Genomic DNA, 17,833 nt, shown 5'->3' with positions numbered 1-17,833 from the left:
GGTATGAATGTATATTTTCATTTCTCTTGGGTAAATGGCTAGGGGAGAGAATGGCTGGGTCATATGGTAAATGTATATTTACTTTTATGAGAAACTGCCAAAGTCTTTTTCAAAGTGTCTGTTCCATTTTGCATTCCCAGTAGCAATATTGCAAGGTCCAACATCTCCACATCCTCACCAGAATTTGTTAATTGCATCTTACTGTTTCAGATTTCCTCATTAGTAGTAATATCTCGCTGTGATTTTCATTTGCACTCTCCTACTTACTCTTTCACAATTAAGTTCAGTATTGTCTGAAGGTATTTTTAGACACTCCTTCTCAAGTAAATTCTATACCTAGTTTGATAAAGAGTTTTCATGATAAATGGGTATCAGAGTTTGTCATAGGTTTTTTTCTGCATCAGAGGGATGATGATCATATAATTTTTCTTCTCTAATCTGTGATATGGTGAGTTATATCTATTGGTTTTAAAACGTTGACTCAGCCTTGTATCCCTATGATAAATTCCATGAGGTTGTGATGTATTATGCTTTTTATATGCTGCTAAATTAAATTTGCTGCTAATTTGTTATATTTGATGACAGATAATGATCTGTAGTATTCTTGTAGTATCTTGGCTTTTGATATCAAGGCAATGCTGGCCTTAATGAGTTGGAGAGTGTTTCCTCTTTTTTAGTTTTCTGGAAGAATTTGTTTAACATTGATATTATACCTTCCTTAAATATTTGGAAGAATTCACCAGTAAAACCATAGAGCCTGGAATTTTCTTTAGTTTTTAGCTAAATATAATTTCTTTAATATAGGACTATCTCTTCTCAAGTGAACTTGATAATTTTTATCTTTTAAGGAATTTGTCTGTTTCGTCTAGTTTTCAGATTTATTGGACAAGTTTTGTTTATAGTATCCTATCATTATGATTTTAGGATCTATAGTGATGGTCCTTCCCCTATGTCATTCATGATGTTTTGGGAATTTGGGTTTTTGGGTTTTTTCCTTATCAATTTTGTTTGAGACTTATTAATTTATTGATACTCTCAAAGAACCAGCTTTTTGTTTCACTGAGTTTTCTCTGTCATTTTTCTGTTTTCTGTTTCATCTGCTTTTCTTATTTTTCTGGTTGCCTTCCTGCTCCCATTGGCTTTGTTTTATTCTTTTTTCTAGTTAAATGAGATAGAAGCTTAGGCCACCGATTTGAGACCGCTCTAATTTTAATATAACCATTTTCTTCTAAGCAGAAGAACCTACTTTGTTTGACTTGAATCCCTTAAACTTACTGAGACTTGTTTTTTGGCTTAAGTATAGTCTCTCTTGACTAAAGTTCTATGTATATTTGGAAAAAGTTGCTTTTTTGGGGGAGAGTGTCAGACAGAGCTTTGATAATATTGCTAAAGTCAAATATCTCTACTTGTTTTCTCTCTTGTTCTGCTGATAGACTATAATTAATTGGTTTCTTCTTGTAGTTCTATAAAGCTCTGTTATTAAGGACCTAAAGATTGAGAATGTTACAGTCTCTTGATGAGCTGTTATTATTAATGACTTTCTTTATTCCTGTAATACTGTTTTTCCTGAAATACTTTGTTTGATATTAATGTCACCATTCCAACTTTCTTTTGTTTAACATGATATACTGTTTTTTATTCTTTCAATTTATTTGTCTCTTTACACATAAAAATGAATTTCCTTTTTGCACCAATAGTCATATCTTGCTGTTTTATCCAACCTGATTTTGCTGTCTGTTGGGGCTATTGTTTAATCTGTGTGTTTAATGAAACAGTTAGGCTTAAACCTTCTTTTTGGGTTATCCATTCTTAATTTACATTTTCTTATTCTTTTGGGTTAAGTCTTTATGATTACATTATCCATTTTATCTTCTTTCATTCGTGTGTGTGCGTGTGTTTGTGTGTGTCTGTGTGTGTTACTTGCTTAGGGCTTACAGTATAATCTTTATCACTCCTTTACCTCTAAGTTATATTGTATCATTTCACACCTAAGAACCTTACAAATAGCTGGGTGCCAGTGGCTCACACCTGTAATTTTAGCTATTTGGGAGGCTTGAGATCAGGAGGATCGCTGTTCAAGGCTGGCCCAGACAAATAGTTCTCAAGTCCCCATCTCTAACGTAACCAGAGCAAAATGGACTGGAGTTGTGGTTCAAACAGTAGAACACCTGTTTTGCAAGTGAGAAGCCCTGAGTTCAAACCCTAGTTCTACCAAAAAAAAAAAAGAATATATACTTCTACTTTTCCTGTCCTGTCTTTATGCTATTGTTGTCATATGTTATACTTGTATATTTGTTATAAATCTAAAATATATTGTCATATTTTTACTTTAGTGTGTTATTTTCTAAAGTAGTGTTTCTTAATTTCATCACCACTGAAATTTTAAGCCAGATAAATTTTTGTTCTAGTTTTGTTTGTTCTTTAATCAGTTCTTCAAAGCTGTTTTTCCAGTCTTCTGTATTGTGGCTCGTGAAAAAATGTCTGCTGTCATTCATGGCTTTGCAACTCCCCCACCCTCCCACCTGTCTTCATGATCTTTAGCAATTTGATGTTGAAAACCTAACCTTGGTTAGGTTTTCATGTTTCTCTTTTTCGTGTTTTTCTTTATTCATTTATTCATATGTGCATACATTGTTTGGGCCTTTTCATGTTTCTCTTTTTCGTGTTTTTCTTTATTCATTTATTCATATGTGCATACATTGTTTGGGCCTTTTCTCCCCCCTGCTCCCTCCCTCTCCCCGCCCACCCTCCTCACTTCCAGGCAGAACCTGTTCTGCCCTCTCCTCCCATATTGTTGAAGTGTAGACAAGCAATAATAAGAAAGACACAGTGTTTTTGCTAGTTGAGATAAGGATAGCTATACAGAGAGATTCCTAGCATTGCTTCCATGCACAAGTGTAATACAACCTGAATTGATTCATCTCTACCTGACCTCTTCACTACTTTCCAGTCACCTTCCCATATTGACCTCTGTCACTTTAAGGTTATTATATTAGTCTCCTCTACAGTGGGCACATCAAACACTTTCAAGTTTTAGGTTTCCTACCTTTCCCTATTCCTCCTTTATGTATTCTCCCCTCAGCATGTGACCCATGTCCAATAATATTACTGCATTTGTTTTAGGTCTAAAGTCTGCATATGAGGAAGAAAATACAATTTTTGGCCTTCTGAGCCTGGCTAACTTTTTCTTTTAAATTTACTTATTTTTTATTATTCATATGTGCATACAATGCTTGAGTCATTTCTCCCCCCTGCCCCCATCCCCTCCCTTACTACCCACCCTCCCCTCCTTTTCCCCCCACCCCTCGATACCCGGCAGAAACTATTTTGCCCTTATTTCTAATTTTGTTGTAGAGAGAGTATAAGCAATAATAGGAAGGCACAAGGGTTTTTGCTAGTTGAGATAAGGATAGCTGTACAGGGAGTTGACTCACATTGATTTCCTGTGTGTGAGTGTTACCTTCTAGGTTAATTCTTCTTGATCTAACCTTTTCTCTAGTTCCTGGTCCCCTTCTCCTATTGGCCTCAGTTGCTTTTAAGGTATCTGCTTTAGTTTTTCTGTGTTGAGGGCAACAAATGCTAACTAACTTTTTAGGTGTCTTACCTATCCTCATATCTCCCTTGTGTGCTCTCACTTTTATCTTGTGATCAAAGTCCAGTCACCTTGTTGTGTTGGCCCTTGATCTAATGTCCACTCCCTTGTTGGGAGTTTTTATGTAGCCAAAGTGGAATCCTTTTTTTTTTTTTTGATAAATTTTTATTAGCAAACGTTAATAGTGCAAAGGAGTTTCATTGTGTTAATTCCATAGGAACATACAGTGTACTCTGCAGTTTACCCACTCTGTTATATTCTCTTAACTCCCCTTCTTCCCTCCTTTTTTCAAACAGTATTTGCTGGGTTTCTTTATGCTATCTTCATAATATACGTAATTCACACATATACATATCAATACATCTCATCCTTCGTTCCTCTTCATCCCCCAGTACCCTCTCCTTTCTCCTTCCCCCTCCTGCTGACTCCCCTCAGACAGTTCCCATTTTACACTCATGTCCCATTATTATATTAGCATCATTATCATTTTAGGTGTAGCTTCCACATGAGTGAAAACATGCCGTATTTGACTCTTCCACCTTGGTTTCTCTCTCTCATCAAGATGATCTCCAGTTCTATCCATTTTCCTGCAAATGACATAATTTCATTTTTCAAAGTGGAGTTCTTTTATAAAACATTTATTCCACAGTTGAATGAAAAGTCCAGTGTTGGTGGAGAAGGAACCCTCTTATAAAGGGTGAGAATTAGCCCAATCTTTTGCTTTCTGGCAGACCAGAATAATGCCAGTATTTTCACTAAGTCTTCCCATTTGAATTTGGTGAATATTATCTTTGTAACAAGAAACACAGATCCATAAACTAGGCCAGCATTTGGACAATGATAAATAGCTCTAGATTTAGGACCAGACAGATTGATACCTGGGGTATTTCTTCCTTTCATGCATGCACATATTCGTTGTAAGTGTTTTCCCAACTTCCACACATGCCAGACTTTATGCCAGGTGCCGGGGAGATAGTGCATAGGACAGAATGCTTCATTTCTAGTTGGGAAACTAACACTGAAATTGCAAACTGACTGTGCTGTGGGGGTGAAGAATGAACAAGGTGATGTGTGAGCTGATGGGATAAGCTGACAGAAAACACTAGAGGCAGATGGTGGATGGAATATTCTGGAGCCATCAGCCAGGTCCATTTGATCAGTGGTGTGATTTAATTCTAGAATTTATTTATTGATTTTTTTTGTTTGGATGACCTATCAGTTCATGATAGGAGGTATTAAAGTCTGCCAGTACCATTGTATTAGAGTCTATATGTGGTTTTAAGTCCTTTAAAGTATATTTGATGAAATTGGGTACACTGAGATTGGTGCACATAGGTTGATAATTATCATTTCCTTTTGGTGTATTTCCCCTTTAATTAGTAAGTAGTGTCCTTCTTTATCTCATTTGATCAATGTAAGATTGAACTCTACTTTGTCTGAGATAAGTTGCTGCTCCTGCTTATTTGGGGGGCCATTGGCTTGGTAAATCTTCTTTCAGCCTTTCACCCTAAGCCAGTGTTTGTTTTTGTCAATGAGATGGGTCTCCTGTAAACAACAAATTGTTGGATCTTTTTAATCCAGTTTGCCAAACGGTGTCTTTTGATGAGGGAGTTGAGTCTTCTGACATTCAGTGTTAATATTGACAGGTATGTGGTGATGCCTGTCATTTAGTGGTTTTTGTTGTTTAAGAGTTTGTGTGCAGGTGAATCAGTGTTACTCTCTGATTCCTTGTCTTTTCTTCTCCTGTGTTTTAATACCATCTGTCCTTTCATGGTTTTGTTTGCTTTCATTTTCTGTGTGCAGAATTCCTTGGAGTATCTCTTGTAGTGATGGTTTGGTGGTCATATATTGTTTTAGTTTCTGCTTATCGTGGAAGAATTTTATTGTTCCATCTATTTTGAATGATAGTTTTGCTGGGTAGAGTATTCTAGGGTTGAAGTTATTTTCATTCAGTGCCTGGAATACCTCATCTTTTAAGGTTTCTCTTGTAAAATCTGCTATGATTTTGGTGGGTTTACCTTTATATGTTATTTGTTTTTTCTCTCTTACAGGCTTCAATATTCTTTCTCTATTCTCTGTGCTTGTTGTTTTAATGGTAATATGTCGTGGGTTAGTTCTAGATTGGTCAAGTCTGTTTGGTGTCCTGGCTTTCTGTACCTGAATGGGCATAACTTTCTCTAGATTTGGGACATTTTCCGTTATTTTGTTGAATACATTATGAATCCCTTTTGCTTGGACCTCTTCTCCTCCTTCAATGCCCATGATTCTCAGGTTTGGTCTTCTGATGGAGTCGGTGAGGTCTTACATATTCCTTTCACAGGATTTGAGTTGTTGACTAACAGTTCATCAGTTTTTCCTTTAACTTCTATTCTATCTTCGAGTTGAGATTGTGTCTTCCACTTTGTCTAGTCTGCTGGAGTGGCCTTCCACTGTGTTTTGTGTTTCTGTTTGATTCTTTTTTTTGAGGTTTTTCATATCATGGGTCACGTCCTCTTTAATATTTTCTGTTTTCATCTTTAATTCATTTCTCTCTATATTTATAGTGTTCTCTGTTTCACTTTGGTGTTTATTTAGGGCTCCTGTGATTTCACTTATTTGTTTCTGTGTCTTCTCGTGTTCTTTATTTTTGGTGTCTTGAAATTTCTTGAGTGCATCTTGTACATTTTGGTAAACTATGTCTAGTATCATCTCCATGAAGTTCTCAGTGATTACTTGCAGGATTTTTCTTTGAGGGTGTTTTTGTGGGCATCACTGGGTTCCTTGGTGTCATTTATCTTTCTTTTGTTGGATTCTGAAATTGGGTATCTGTTTTCTTCATTTCCTTGTGAATCCTGTATTAAATTATTTTTGGGAGAAAAGTGGTTTCCATCACTTTTTCTTCTTCCCTTCACTCCACTTGGTACTGTGCATCTATGTTCTTGATGGGCTAGTTGGTGGTTTTAGTCACCAATGTTTGTTTTGTGGCTGTCTTGGGTTTTCAGCTAGGTTGGTGTGCTATTTCTTCCCTTGGTCTGGGTATAATTTAGTAATAACTAATTCACAGGTTTAATACCCGACCAGTAGTTTATATGTTATGTAGAAGACCCCTTGGTGGTAATTTCTATAAGCAGTGGGAGTTGGGGGTTAACGTTTGTAATGCTAGCTATAGAAATTTGGGGAGTTGGATAGGGTGACACTAAAGGGGGAGGTGGGAAGTTGAGTGGGTGAGTAGGGGAAGCATTGTGGGGGCTGCTGGTTTTTGTGGTCCTTCTGTGTGTTTGGGTGTATTTCTGTTGTTGTACTTGAGGGTGCTTGTGTTAGGGGGTTGGGATTGTGTAAAGTTGGTATAGTAGGTTGTTCAGTGGGTGATGAGTGTGTAGCAAGGAGGAGTAGTCTGGTGACATGTTGGGGGAGAATGGGAAGGGAAGGTGAGGGCTGGGGGAGAGAGGGGTCAGAAGGAACAGAATGAGTTATTGAGCAGGGGAGCAATGGATTTTATACAGGAAAAAGAGGGAGAGCGAAGGGGTGAGAGTAGAGATGAGAAGATGATGATGGTAAAGATAGTATAGAAAGAACAAAAAAGATAATAGGAATAGAAATAAAAATAGAAAACCCACAATAACAAAACAAACAAACAAAACCCCAAATAAATCAATGGGAAAAAATGAACAATCAAACAAACAAGAAAAAAACAAAGAAAACACCAGGTTTAGGAACAATAGAATTTCGGTCTTAGTTTAAGTTCTGGAATTACTTCTCCAGTATTTAGTCCTGGTATTGGCATATAAGCAGAAGCTCACATGCTCTCATCAGGTGACTGGCTTGTGAGCAGTGTTTTGTTCTTCTGTCCACCAGTTTAATTGAAATTGTGAGGTGAGGTAGCTTTGCCAGATCATGCAGGGTGGTCAGAGATACTGATTTCACCCACCAGCTGATAGCTGTGTTACCCTTTGATTGCAGCTGCTTGGTCACCTTCTCCCCCAGCAAGTTGAGGCAGTTTAAGTTTGCATGCTACCCTCTGGTTCAGGAGATCATCTCTATAGTCCACCAGTTGCCCTGCTTTGGAGGTGGCTTTTCACTATGCTTGTTTACTGGGATTTCCACCCTTGGCGCTTGTTTCTTTGCCCCACCCCGCTTTCTCGGGGCAGGGTCAGTGTTCTGTCAGCCCCCCTGCTGTCAGTGTGTTATGATGGTTTTCTGTTTGATGAGCTCTGTGATCACTGCCTGTACTGATTCAGGGAGTGGCTAATCACCCCTGGGCTCTAGGCCTTCCTGCCTTTCCAGTGTTTGTTTAGTGATAGTTCTGCTGAGATTAGCTCTTTATTTCTTCCCTCTTCTCCGGTGCACTTTCAGCATTCTTGCCCCCTCTGCTGTTGTGCTAGATTACAGTTCGCTGTTTGTTTTTGGGGGGTGGTCAGTCTGCCCAGGGGCTGTGCAGGTTTATCCCCAGGCATGGCTAGGGGAGTTCCGCATGATGCCTGGTGCTCACTTGTTTGGTCTGTCAAGTGTCTTGGAGGCAGGTTGGAGCCAGCAGCTACAGCTGAGGCAGGTGGCAGCCCTCAGTGTAATGTGTTGTGGGGAAGCTTTCCACAGGCTAGGGGTTCAGGGTGGTCGAAGGTCTGATTCTGATTGGTGCTTTATTTCCACCAAGTGTGGCTCCAATGTCTCAGGGTGGTTTTGGAATCACAGAGTTCACACTCTCTGCTTCCATAACCTAGTCGCCATCATGGATTCTCTCTCATGTTTTTCTTTCTCTTCATGTTTCTTTATTGAGCTTCTTGTAATTTTCATCAAATTTGAAATTTCAGCTATAAATTCTTAAGTTTTTTCTGTCTCTCCTCTTTTCAAGCCTGCTTAATGTTTTACCACTACCTGGCTTTTTTTCTCCCCCAGTCTCTTTTTTGCTTTCTTTGGGTGTTTTGTTTGTTTGTTAGTTTGGTTTTGCAGAGATAGGGCTTTTCTGTATAGCCATGGCTGGCCTTGAACTTGGGATCCTCATGTCTCAGTCTCCTGAGTTGCTGGAGCTGCAGGTGTGGGCTACCATGCCCACCTTTTCTGTTTCTGGGACACTGTTAACTTACTTGGTAGTAGTTTTATTATTCTGAGCTCCAACTTGGCAGTGCTCCATGGCTCAGGGCAACTCTCCTCCAGTGCTCTCCAGGGCACTTCCTGGTACCACCCAGCTCCCAGCTCTGCATCTCAGCACAGGTGACCCTTGCTGTCCACCTGGCTGCTCCTTCTTCTGCCACTTGGGCATTTTTCCCAGGAATAAGCTAGGCAGACACCAGGTTCTGGCCAGTGTCCGAATGCTGATGTGTCTCTTCCCACCCCCCCATTCCTTTTAAAAGTTGTTTGAGACTTTTCATATATTTTTACATACTTTTCATGTTTTCTTCCCGCCCCCCCCCCCAGTGTTTTAGTTTTCACTCTATTCTGGTTGGATGTACAGATTCTCTTTAATAGCCATTTATTGGATACATGTGTAAATATGAATTCAAAAATTTATATTTTTTCTCATGTCTCTCATTCTCCAGTAAAAATAAAATAAGAAGAGAGAGATAGGTAAAGGTATATGTTAAGTATAATATATGTTAATAATTCTCTGCACTTAGAAATTGATTGACACAAATTAACTTGGCTCAGTTTACCTATTCTTAATCTGTTTGTAGTCATGAAAAAAGAAACTGTTGCAAAACTTAAAAAAATAGCATTGAATAGGGCACACAGAAGGAAAGATGAGTAGACATATCACAAAAGTGTTCTTGCCTTGCAGGTTGTGTGTGGCAGCCCTATCTGTGAATAATTTCCGTGACAACCGAGAGGCCTTATATGGTGTATTTGATGGAGACCGGAACGTAGAGGTCCCCTACCTTCTCCAGTGTACCATGAGTGATATTTTGGCAGAAGAGCTGCAGAAAACAAAAAATGAAGAAGAATACATGGTCAATACATTCATAGTCATGCAAAGGTAAAACATGAAATCCCTTAAAGTCCTCCCTCCCTTCTTCCCTACCTTCCTTCTTCCTTCCCTTCCTTCCTTCCTGTCTGGTCCTGGGAGGTGAAACTTGGCCTCAAACTTGCTAGACAGGCGCTCTGCTACTTGAGTCACTCCTCTAGCCCTTTTCACGTTGCTTATTTTTAAGATAGGGTCTCACTTTATGTCTGGGCCACAGTCCTCTTATTTGTACTTTCACATATAGCTTAGATGGCAAGTGTGTACCACCACATCCAGCCATTTGTTGAGATGGGGTCTCATGAACTTTTTCCTTGGGCTGGCCTCAAACTGCAGTATTCCTGATCATTACCTCCTAGATAGCTTGAGCCACTTCACCTGATCCGGTTTTCTTTTTTGGTTTTTTTTTTTTTTTTTTTTTTCCTTCCTTTTGTGGTATTGAGGTTTGAACTTAGGGCTTTGCAACTGCTAGACGGGTACTCTGGTGCTTGAGCCATGCCTCCAGCCCTTTTTAAAAATCTGGTTATTTTTGAGGTAAAGTCTTGCTTTTTGCTCAGCCTGGCCTGGATCTCAAGTTCTTCTATCTTAGGCTTCCCACCATAGCTAGGATGACAGACACACACCACGCCTCACAGCTTTTTTCCATTGAGATGGATGGAGTCTTATGAACTCACCCCTCACACACACACATCCCCTGCTGGCCTGGAACTATGATTCCCCCAATCTTAGCCTCCCATGTAGCTGGAAGGACAGGTATGTGCAACTGAGCCCAGTGAATCTTTTTGTCCTAGCTGGCCTCCAGCTTCCAACTGCCATCCTCCCAATCTCAGCCTCCTAAGTAGGTAAGATTACAAACATAAGCCACTGGAGCCCAATTCACTTCCCCTGCTTTTTTTTTTTTTTTGGGATAGGATCTCACTATGTAACCCAGGCTGGCCTTGTACTCACAGTCCTCCTACCTCAGTCTGCAGTGCTAGTATTGCAGGTGTGGCTACCAGACCCATCTTCTTGCTCTTCTTTGAATGAGGAGGCTGACTCAGTGACAGCAATGACAGGAATTTAGTTTTTCAGAGAACAGGGCTACATTGATTCCAGATTTTCACTGTATATAGTACCTACCCTTCTCCAATCACAAACACTCTCACAAGCTCTTTAAATCTGTGATATGTGAACTTCTCTTTGTAATGGACTACTTCTTTCAGTTTGTTGACCTTGAAGAAATGCTATCACTGGTTTATGATTATACAAACTTTTTTGAAATTGAAGTGGTCAGGTTTTAGTCCAGGGATTAAAACATCCTTTATAAGTTGTTTTCCTCTTTATTCAGTGTTCAAGACAGAATCACTATTAGACTCCTAGGCCACTGCCTGGCACTTTAACTGGCAACAGAGTTTTGGTCACTGCAGGAATTGTGGAGTGATGTTTGGAGTCTTGAGGCTGAATGTTATAAAAACTCCCTCATTCAAAGAATTGCTCATTCTCTTGTCACCATAGGGTCTTATAGATTGTAAAGGAATCACCTGTCTATAAATACTGTATTACAGACTGTTGCTCTTGTGGGACCCAGAGTAATGAGTGTCCTCTTGGCATCAGTGATGATCTCGCTTCTTCCCCTGCTTTTCCTCTCCCTCGATAGTCTGCCAGAAGAAGTGGCTTTGTAACCAGGGTAGACAGGGTCTGCTGTGGAATGCCATCCTCCACAGCCTTCAGAGTTGTGTCTGAGCTGTGAGTGGTTTTTCTTACAGAGCCTAGTGCAAGCCATCTGGTGAGGGTCCTGGCTGCCAGACTCACCTCTGTCAGATTCCCAGTGGGCACAACAATTACAGTTGAACAATGGTAGGAGCTAATATTTAGCAGGCTCTTCATGTGTACAATCATTATTCTAAATACCTTAGATGTCACAAATTTTCCCCAGCAAGATAGGTCTTGTTACCATTCTTATTTTTTGAATAAGAAGCTGAGGTACAGAGAGGTGCCCTAAAAGGCTAATAGGTAGTGTGGCCAATATTTGTCCTCAAGCAGTGAGACTCTGTGTCACATGCTCACACATGTACATAAACACACACACTTCACAACCCCCAGGAGGCCTACTTTTTACTGAGCTCAAGCATTAGATAAGAATTAAAAACTGAGAACCCCAAACTCTGATTACTAGCTGTACTTTTCACAAATCTTTGTGCCTTTGAAAGAAAGTAGAACTGCCTTGGAAAAACCTAAAGCCAAATCTGGTTATGGGTGTCTGGAAGTTTGAATTTAGAGACCCAAATTATAGTCCCAGCTGTAGGATCTTTTGTGTGCTTCTCATTTTCTATAATTGTTACCACGGTACTACAGGACTGTGATGAGCTCTCCATTCCTTGGGGACCTGTATATTCTTTGTGCCTGGTCTCCTAACGCATGTCCATTGCTGCTGTTGCCAGCTGCTTAACTTAGAAGCTGGTAGGAGCTGACAAGGGGTCTGCCTTGCCCTGGTAAAATAGGAAGGCTGGGAAACAGCAGGGCTTGGGGAATAACCATAAGTGGGGCTCATTAGAGTTCTTTGTTCTTTCTGATCGTAAGAATTTGTAGGTGATGCATATATTCAACAAGTTCATGGATTAATGGTCATGAGTAAAAGGTTAAATCATAAGCACTTGCTGTTTGATTGCCATAATGTCTTTTCTGTACATTTTCTAGACTAGATAGTTCTGATTCAGAAAGTCTTGGCTGTATAGGTGAAGAGCAACAGCAATCCAATTCCTAAGGCTTATGCCAGCAAGCATCCTTTGGAAGGAAGAAGGCAGGCAGGCTATTCTGAAAATTGTGTATGCACACTCATGTGTACATCATGTGACCCTTCAATCTTCCTCTCCTGGGAACAGAGTGGGTTTGGAGAAGTAGATGGAAAAAGAAGTAGTAATGTCTTGCCATCTTTGTAGTGTGTTGCTAGGGCAGAATGATTGACGTGGGGCAGCAGGCCGGGCACAGCAGTTCAAAGGCTCCTTTCTTACAGACCAGCTACTGTGGCTTTCAATGGAAAAGTGTGCTTCCCCTAGATGCAAGCAGACATCTCTGTGTAGGTGAGTGTGATGTTGCACTCCAAGGACTCTTCCTCAGTTAAGTTGAGTGTGCTTTGATGACAGAGGTAGAGTCAAATCCAGCTGTTTCCTTCCTGGCCCTGTCTCGTGTGGTACAGTCATCTTCTTGAGCTAGCAAAATTGGCATATGATGAGTTGTTTGAGTTCTCCCCGCTTCTCTTTGGATTACAGGAAACTTGGAACTGCTGGGCAGAAACTTGGAGGTGCTGCTGTTCTTTGTCATATCAAACATGACCCTATGGACCCAGGAGGATCCTTTACCTTGACCTCTGCTAATGTGGGCAAGTGCCAGACTGTTCTCTGTCGAAATGGGAAGCCACTGCCTCTGTCCAGATCTTACGTCATAAGCTGTGAAGAAGAGATGAAGAGAATTAAGCAGCACAAGGCCATTGTCACTGAGGTGAGTGGAGAGGGGTTTTCCTCAGATGGCCAGGAAACAGCAGCCAGGGCATGGAAGAAACCAGTTAAGAGACCGTTTGCCTTCAAAGGACATTTTTGAAGTTGTCTTAAAATAAGAATTCCAAATCCATAGTGTTATATAGTGAATTCCCTATATTATACTTCTATAGATATTATAACATAGAATATTAAAAACATTTATTAATTGCCATGTCTGCAGAGTGCTTCGTGGGCATCATCTCATTTGATGCTTACAACCATTCTTCAAAGGTGGTGGTTGGGTGGTTGACAGCTCTGCTCTTGAAATCATACTGATAGTTTCTATCTCAGCTATGAATGACCTTTAAACCTCTCTAAATCTCAGTTTTTTCATCTGTAAAGTGGAAATAGTAATGTATCTGTCCAGTTTCACAAGGCTAGTATGACTTGTAAACTATGAATGTCTAAGTAAATGTAACTGTTTACTTTGTTTCATGTCTCCTGTTCCATTTAGTAATGCAGTGAATGTTCCATTGGAGTAATGTAGTTCTCACCTGGGGGCACTTTCGTTGTGTGTCTCCCCCGCCCCAGAACATTTGGCAACATCTAGAGATACTGTGGGCCATCACAACTAGGCAGAGAGTGCTGTTGGCACATCATGAAGAGAGGGTGGGGACACTACTGAGTATCCTACAATGCAGGGGACCGTCCTTACAACAAATACTTATCTGGCCTCAAAATGGCAATAATACTGCTATGGAGAAACCCTGGTGTAAGTCTACACCAGGTTACACTGGGTTACACTACACAGTCCCTTGCAGGTGAAACTTCGGAAATGGACTCCAGCCATTTTTTTCTGCTACACCTAGCTTCAGTTGCCTGCCATTTGCCTGAAAAAATGATATGGGGGGTACAGCAGTGATTCCTACAGGTCCACATCTGCCCTCAAGTAGTTCCTAGTCTTCTATTATTGATAAAACTTACAGAGCCATATACAGTTCGAGACAGACTGGTGAAAGTTTGTATTCCAGTCAAGTAAAAGATTGCTTCCATAGCTTTGTAAAGGCCATAAGAAAGCTATAGAAAGACTGAAGATACACTGTGGGATTCCATGGAAATGAGTCTGTGTAAATTTAGTTCTCAGTTCTAGAAACAGCATTAAAGTGGTGGGAAACACTGTGTTAGGGAGCAAAAAGTTGGATGTTGTACAGAATGTGTGCTTAACATTATATGCTCAACGTACTTGGAAGGTTAAGGATTTCTGCAGGTCAGCCCTTTTCTCTTGTTTTCTGTGGCTCTCCTCTTCTCTTTTGTCTGCATTGCTGAATGCTCAACAGTAAGGGGAAGGAGGAGTTACTTGGTTATTTTGTTTCTTTTCTACCTGGAGATGTGTCCTCAGAACACAAACAATACACAAAACCATTGGTTCTGATGGGGAGAAATCTAAAGTGGACAGACAGCAAGGGTAGTTGTTGACAAATTCCACACTTGGAGGACCAGTTATGTCACTGCAATTAAGGAAATGTAAAGTGTATTTGAAGACCTGTTTCACTCATTTTACTTCTAAGAATGCCACCTGCTTTGTAAGGGTGGCATGGTGAGGTTGTGTGAAAAGTTGGGGAAGGCACCCTGAGAACAAGCACACACCTTGCAAACCCAAAGTAAAGGTCAGCTGTGGGGCTGAAAAGGACAGTGTATTCTCTGGGAGAAACAATTTCTCATTCTAGACTCATGGCAGCAGTTGCATTTGTCATCATGGAACCTTCTGTGGAAAGAGGTGTTAAACTTAGAGCACATAGAGGCATGGCATGAGCCAGAGAACCTCAAACTTAAAAGATGGAGAACCTGGCAGCTACATGTGTTTAAAAAAAATCTTTTTGTTGGCAAATGGTCTGGAACTTTGACTGCTGCTGGTCATGAGCCCATCTGAACTAAATCTGGGAGACTTTGGCTTTCCCATTTGCCCCAGAAAGTCAAGTTTGAGTAAATCAGTTGGCACTTCTCCTTTAGCATCTGCCTCTCCAAACATGAGCACTCTGATTCAGCTAGTCTCATAAGATTTTTCTCTACCCATTAAGCATTCTCAGTGCCTATCCGCTCTCCTGAGCCTTTAGACATCCTGTCACTGGTGCTCGATGTGTTAGCGGAGAGAAATAGGAGATTGAAATGTTTCTGCCTCATGTGTTTCTCAGGCTGACTTACCTCCCTTAGCTGGAGCTAGTAAGCATGCACACCATGTGGGCTAGAGGATGGTTTGCCTTGGGGATAGAGAGGTTTTGCCACCTACTGTGAATATAATCCCAGGAAATGGAATGGCTGAAATCCTCTTGTCGCCTTGCTCCTTACTGCCCAGGCCTATATATATATTAACCACTCCACAGGAGGTAAGCAGTGCTTCCATTGTAGGCTGCCCAGTACTTCACTGTGGCCCTATAGCTAAGGACCCAAAGGAGCCTGCACAGTTGCCTCAGGCACTCTGTATTCACTTGTTTCTTTGGAAACCGTTCTTCCAGGATGGCAAGGTGAATGGAGTGACAGAGTCCACGCGCATCCTGGGCTACACCTTTCTCCACCCCAGTGTGGTCCCTCGCCCCCACGTGCAGTCTGTGCTCCTGACGCCCCAGGATGAGTTCTTTATCCTGGGCAGTAAGGGGCTGTGGGACAGCCTGTCTATCGAGGAGGCTGTGGAGGCTGTGCGCAATGTGCCTGATGCCCTCGCTGCCACCAAGAAGCTGTGCACCCTGGCCCAGAGCTACGGCTGTCACGACAGCATCAGCGCTGTGGTGGTGCAGCTCAGCGTCACCGAGGACAGCTTCTGCTGCTGTGAGCTCAGTGCTGGTGGGAGTGTGCCACCACCCAGCCCGGGTACTTTCCCCCCCTCAGTCAACATGGTGACCAAGGACCGGCCCTCTGATGGGCTGGGTGTGCCATCTTCCAGCAGTGGCATGGCGTCAGAGATCAGCAGTGAGCTATCCACCTCCGAGATGAGCAGTGAGGTGGGGTCCACAGCCTCTGATGAGCCCCCATCAGGAGCCCTAAATGAAAGCAGCCCCGCCTACCCCAATGAGCCTCGCTGCATGCTCCATCCAGTCTGTCTGTCCAACTCCTTCCAGCGCCAGCTGTCCAGCGCCACTTTCTCCAGCGCCTTCTCCGACAACGGCCTTGACAGTGATGATGAAGAACCAATTGAGGGTGTCTTCAGCAATGGCAGTCGAGTGGAGGTAGAAGTGGACATCCACTGCAGCCGGGCCAAGGAGAAGGAGAGACAGCAGCACCTGCTTCAGGTACCTGCTGAGGCTAGTGATGAGGGCATAGTCATCAGCGCCAACGAGGACGAGCAAGGTCTGCCCAGGAAAGCAGACTTCTCTGCTGTGGGGACCATCGGGCGCCGCAGGGCTAATGGCTCTGTAGCACCCCAGGAAAGGAGCCACAATGTGATAGAGGTTGCCACAGACGCGCCTCTTCGAAAGCCTGGAGGCTATTTTGCTGCCCCAGCTCAGCCAGATCCTGATGATCAGTTTATTATACCCCCAGAGCTGGAAGAGGAGGTCAAAGAAATCATGAAACAGCACCAGGAGCAGCAGCAGCCACCACAGCCACAGCCACAGCCACAGCAGCAAGCACTGCAGCGGCAGTTTCAGATAGACCAGCTGCCGGACTTCTATGATACGCCACTATGACCCAGTCTGAGTACTGTATATGAACAATAAACTAACCCAGAAAGACAGCACGAGAGTCTCTCAGGCTCACATTAAACCAGGGATTTTACTCCATGACCTTCTCCCAAACACTGCCCCAACCTGTCGCTGCAGCTAATCTGTAGGTTCTCTTTCTGTTTTTTTTTTTTTTTAATTACCTTTTTTCTTCTAGTGATGCTTTACCAATATGATTTAAATTTGTTAACTTCTTTCCCTAACATATCAGATTGTAAAGACAAAGAACAAACGGTTTAATATATTACAAAGAAACAGTTAATGATAATGTAATATTTTTAAGATGGCTTTTTGTTGTTTGAAAAGCAGGGCAACTTGCCATTGCTAAATGATTTAATAATATTATAATTCTGTATTTCTTTTGTTGGGGGGGGGAGACTTTTTTTGTCTTGAAAATAATAGACATTTGTAGAATATGGAGACTAACTCCTAGGAGTTGCTTTACTCTGTCAGGTGACTTAAGTCACTGGGACTCACTAATTTTCTCTGAGAGAACAGTTGATTGAGAAATTTCTATTGTGTATAGCTCAGTGTTACATAGTGATGCTTAAAATGTTTTGTAGTCTCAGCATAAGGACACAGCCTAAATAACTGACTCTCTTCCTCTGCCCAGTCCCCACTCCAAGCTCACCTTCACAGTGGAGGCCAGTGGCCAGTGCATTTCTGTTTAGATAAGACAAGGCAGCTCTGAGGCCACTGAGTAAGAGCCTGCACTGGTGTCCACAGAACCTCTGTCCTTCCTCTCCCAGCCCAGCCTCTTGGCTTTTGAGACACTTTCTAATTGTGTTCCTTACTGCTGCCACAATCAGCATGACTGTATAGTGCCCTTTACACCATTTACATACCCAGAGTTACATTCAAGCAGAATGCACAAATGGACATGTCATAATTTTTGTTATAATAAATATGAAATTTACAAGTATTGGACTCATATGCTTTTGTCTCAGCCAGATGTGCCTTGTACATGATCCCACCAACTTGAGTTTGGAACAAATAGATGGAATGTTGGGTTAATGGACATTACAGACTTGGATTTTTTTTTTTTTTTTTTTTAAGGAAAATACCTTAGCAAGTTAATAAGGTAGTGAAATTGACCTTGTGGTCAATAATTGGTGTTACACTTTTTTTATTTTTTAAACTC

The 17,833-nt window shown here is 41.5% G+C and overlaps 1 protein-coding gene across 1 annotated transcript in view; it reads left to right on the top strand.

Moving 5' to 3' along the window:
• The window catches only part of Phlpp1 (PH domain and leucine rich repeat protein phosphatase 1), a 208,060-nt gene extending 190,446 nt beyond the window's left edge, over positions 1-17,614 (top strand). Inside the window, exons 15-17 of the mRNA XM_074069675.1 lie at positions 9,345-9,539; positions 12,773-13,001; positions 15,493-17,614. Coding sequence (XP_073925776.1) covers positions 9,345-9,539; positions 12,773-13,001; positions 15,493-16,659 — 1,591 coding nt within the window. The 3' untranslated portion in view covers positions 16,660-17,614. The remainder of the gene's footprint in view (positions 1-9,344; positions 9,540-12,772; positions 13,002-15,492) is intronic.
• Positions 17,615-17,833: the final 219 nt, after the last annotated feature.

Source organism: Castor canadensis, chromosome 4 (genome assembly GCF_047511655.1).
Source record: "Castor canadensis chromosome 4, mCasCan1.hap1v2, whole genome shotgun sequence".
NCBI lineage: Eukaryota > Metazoa > Chordata > Mammalia > Rodentia > Castoridae > Castor > Castor canadensis.
The sequence above is the reverse complement of the archived record's forward strand: the minus strand, read 5'-3'. Positions and strand labels throughout refer to the sequence as shown.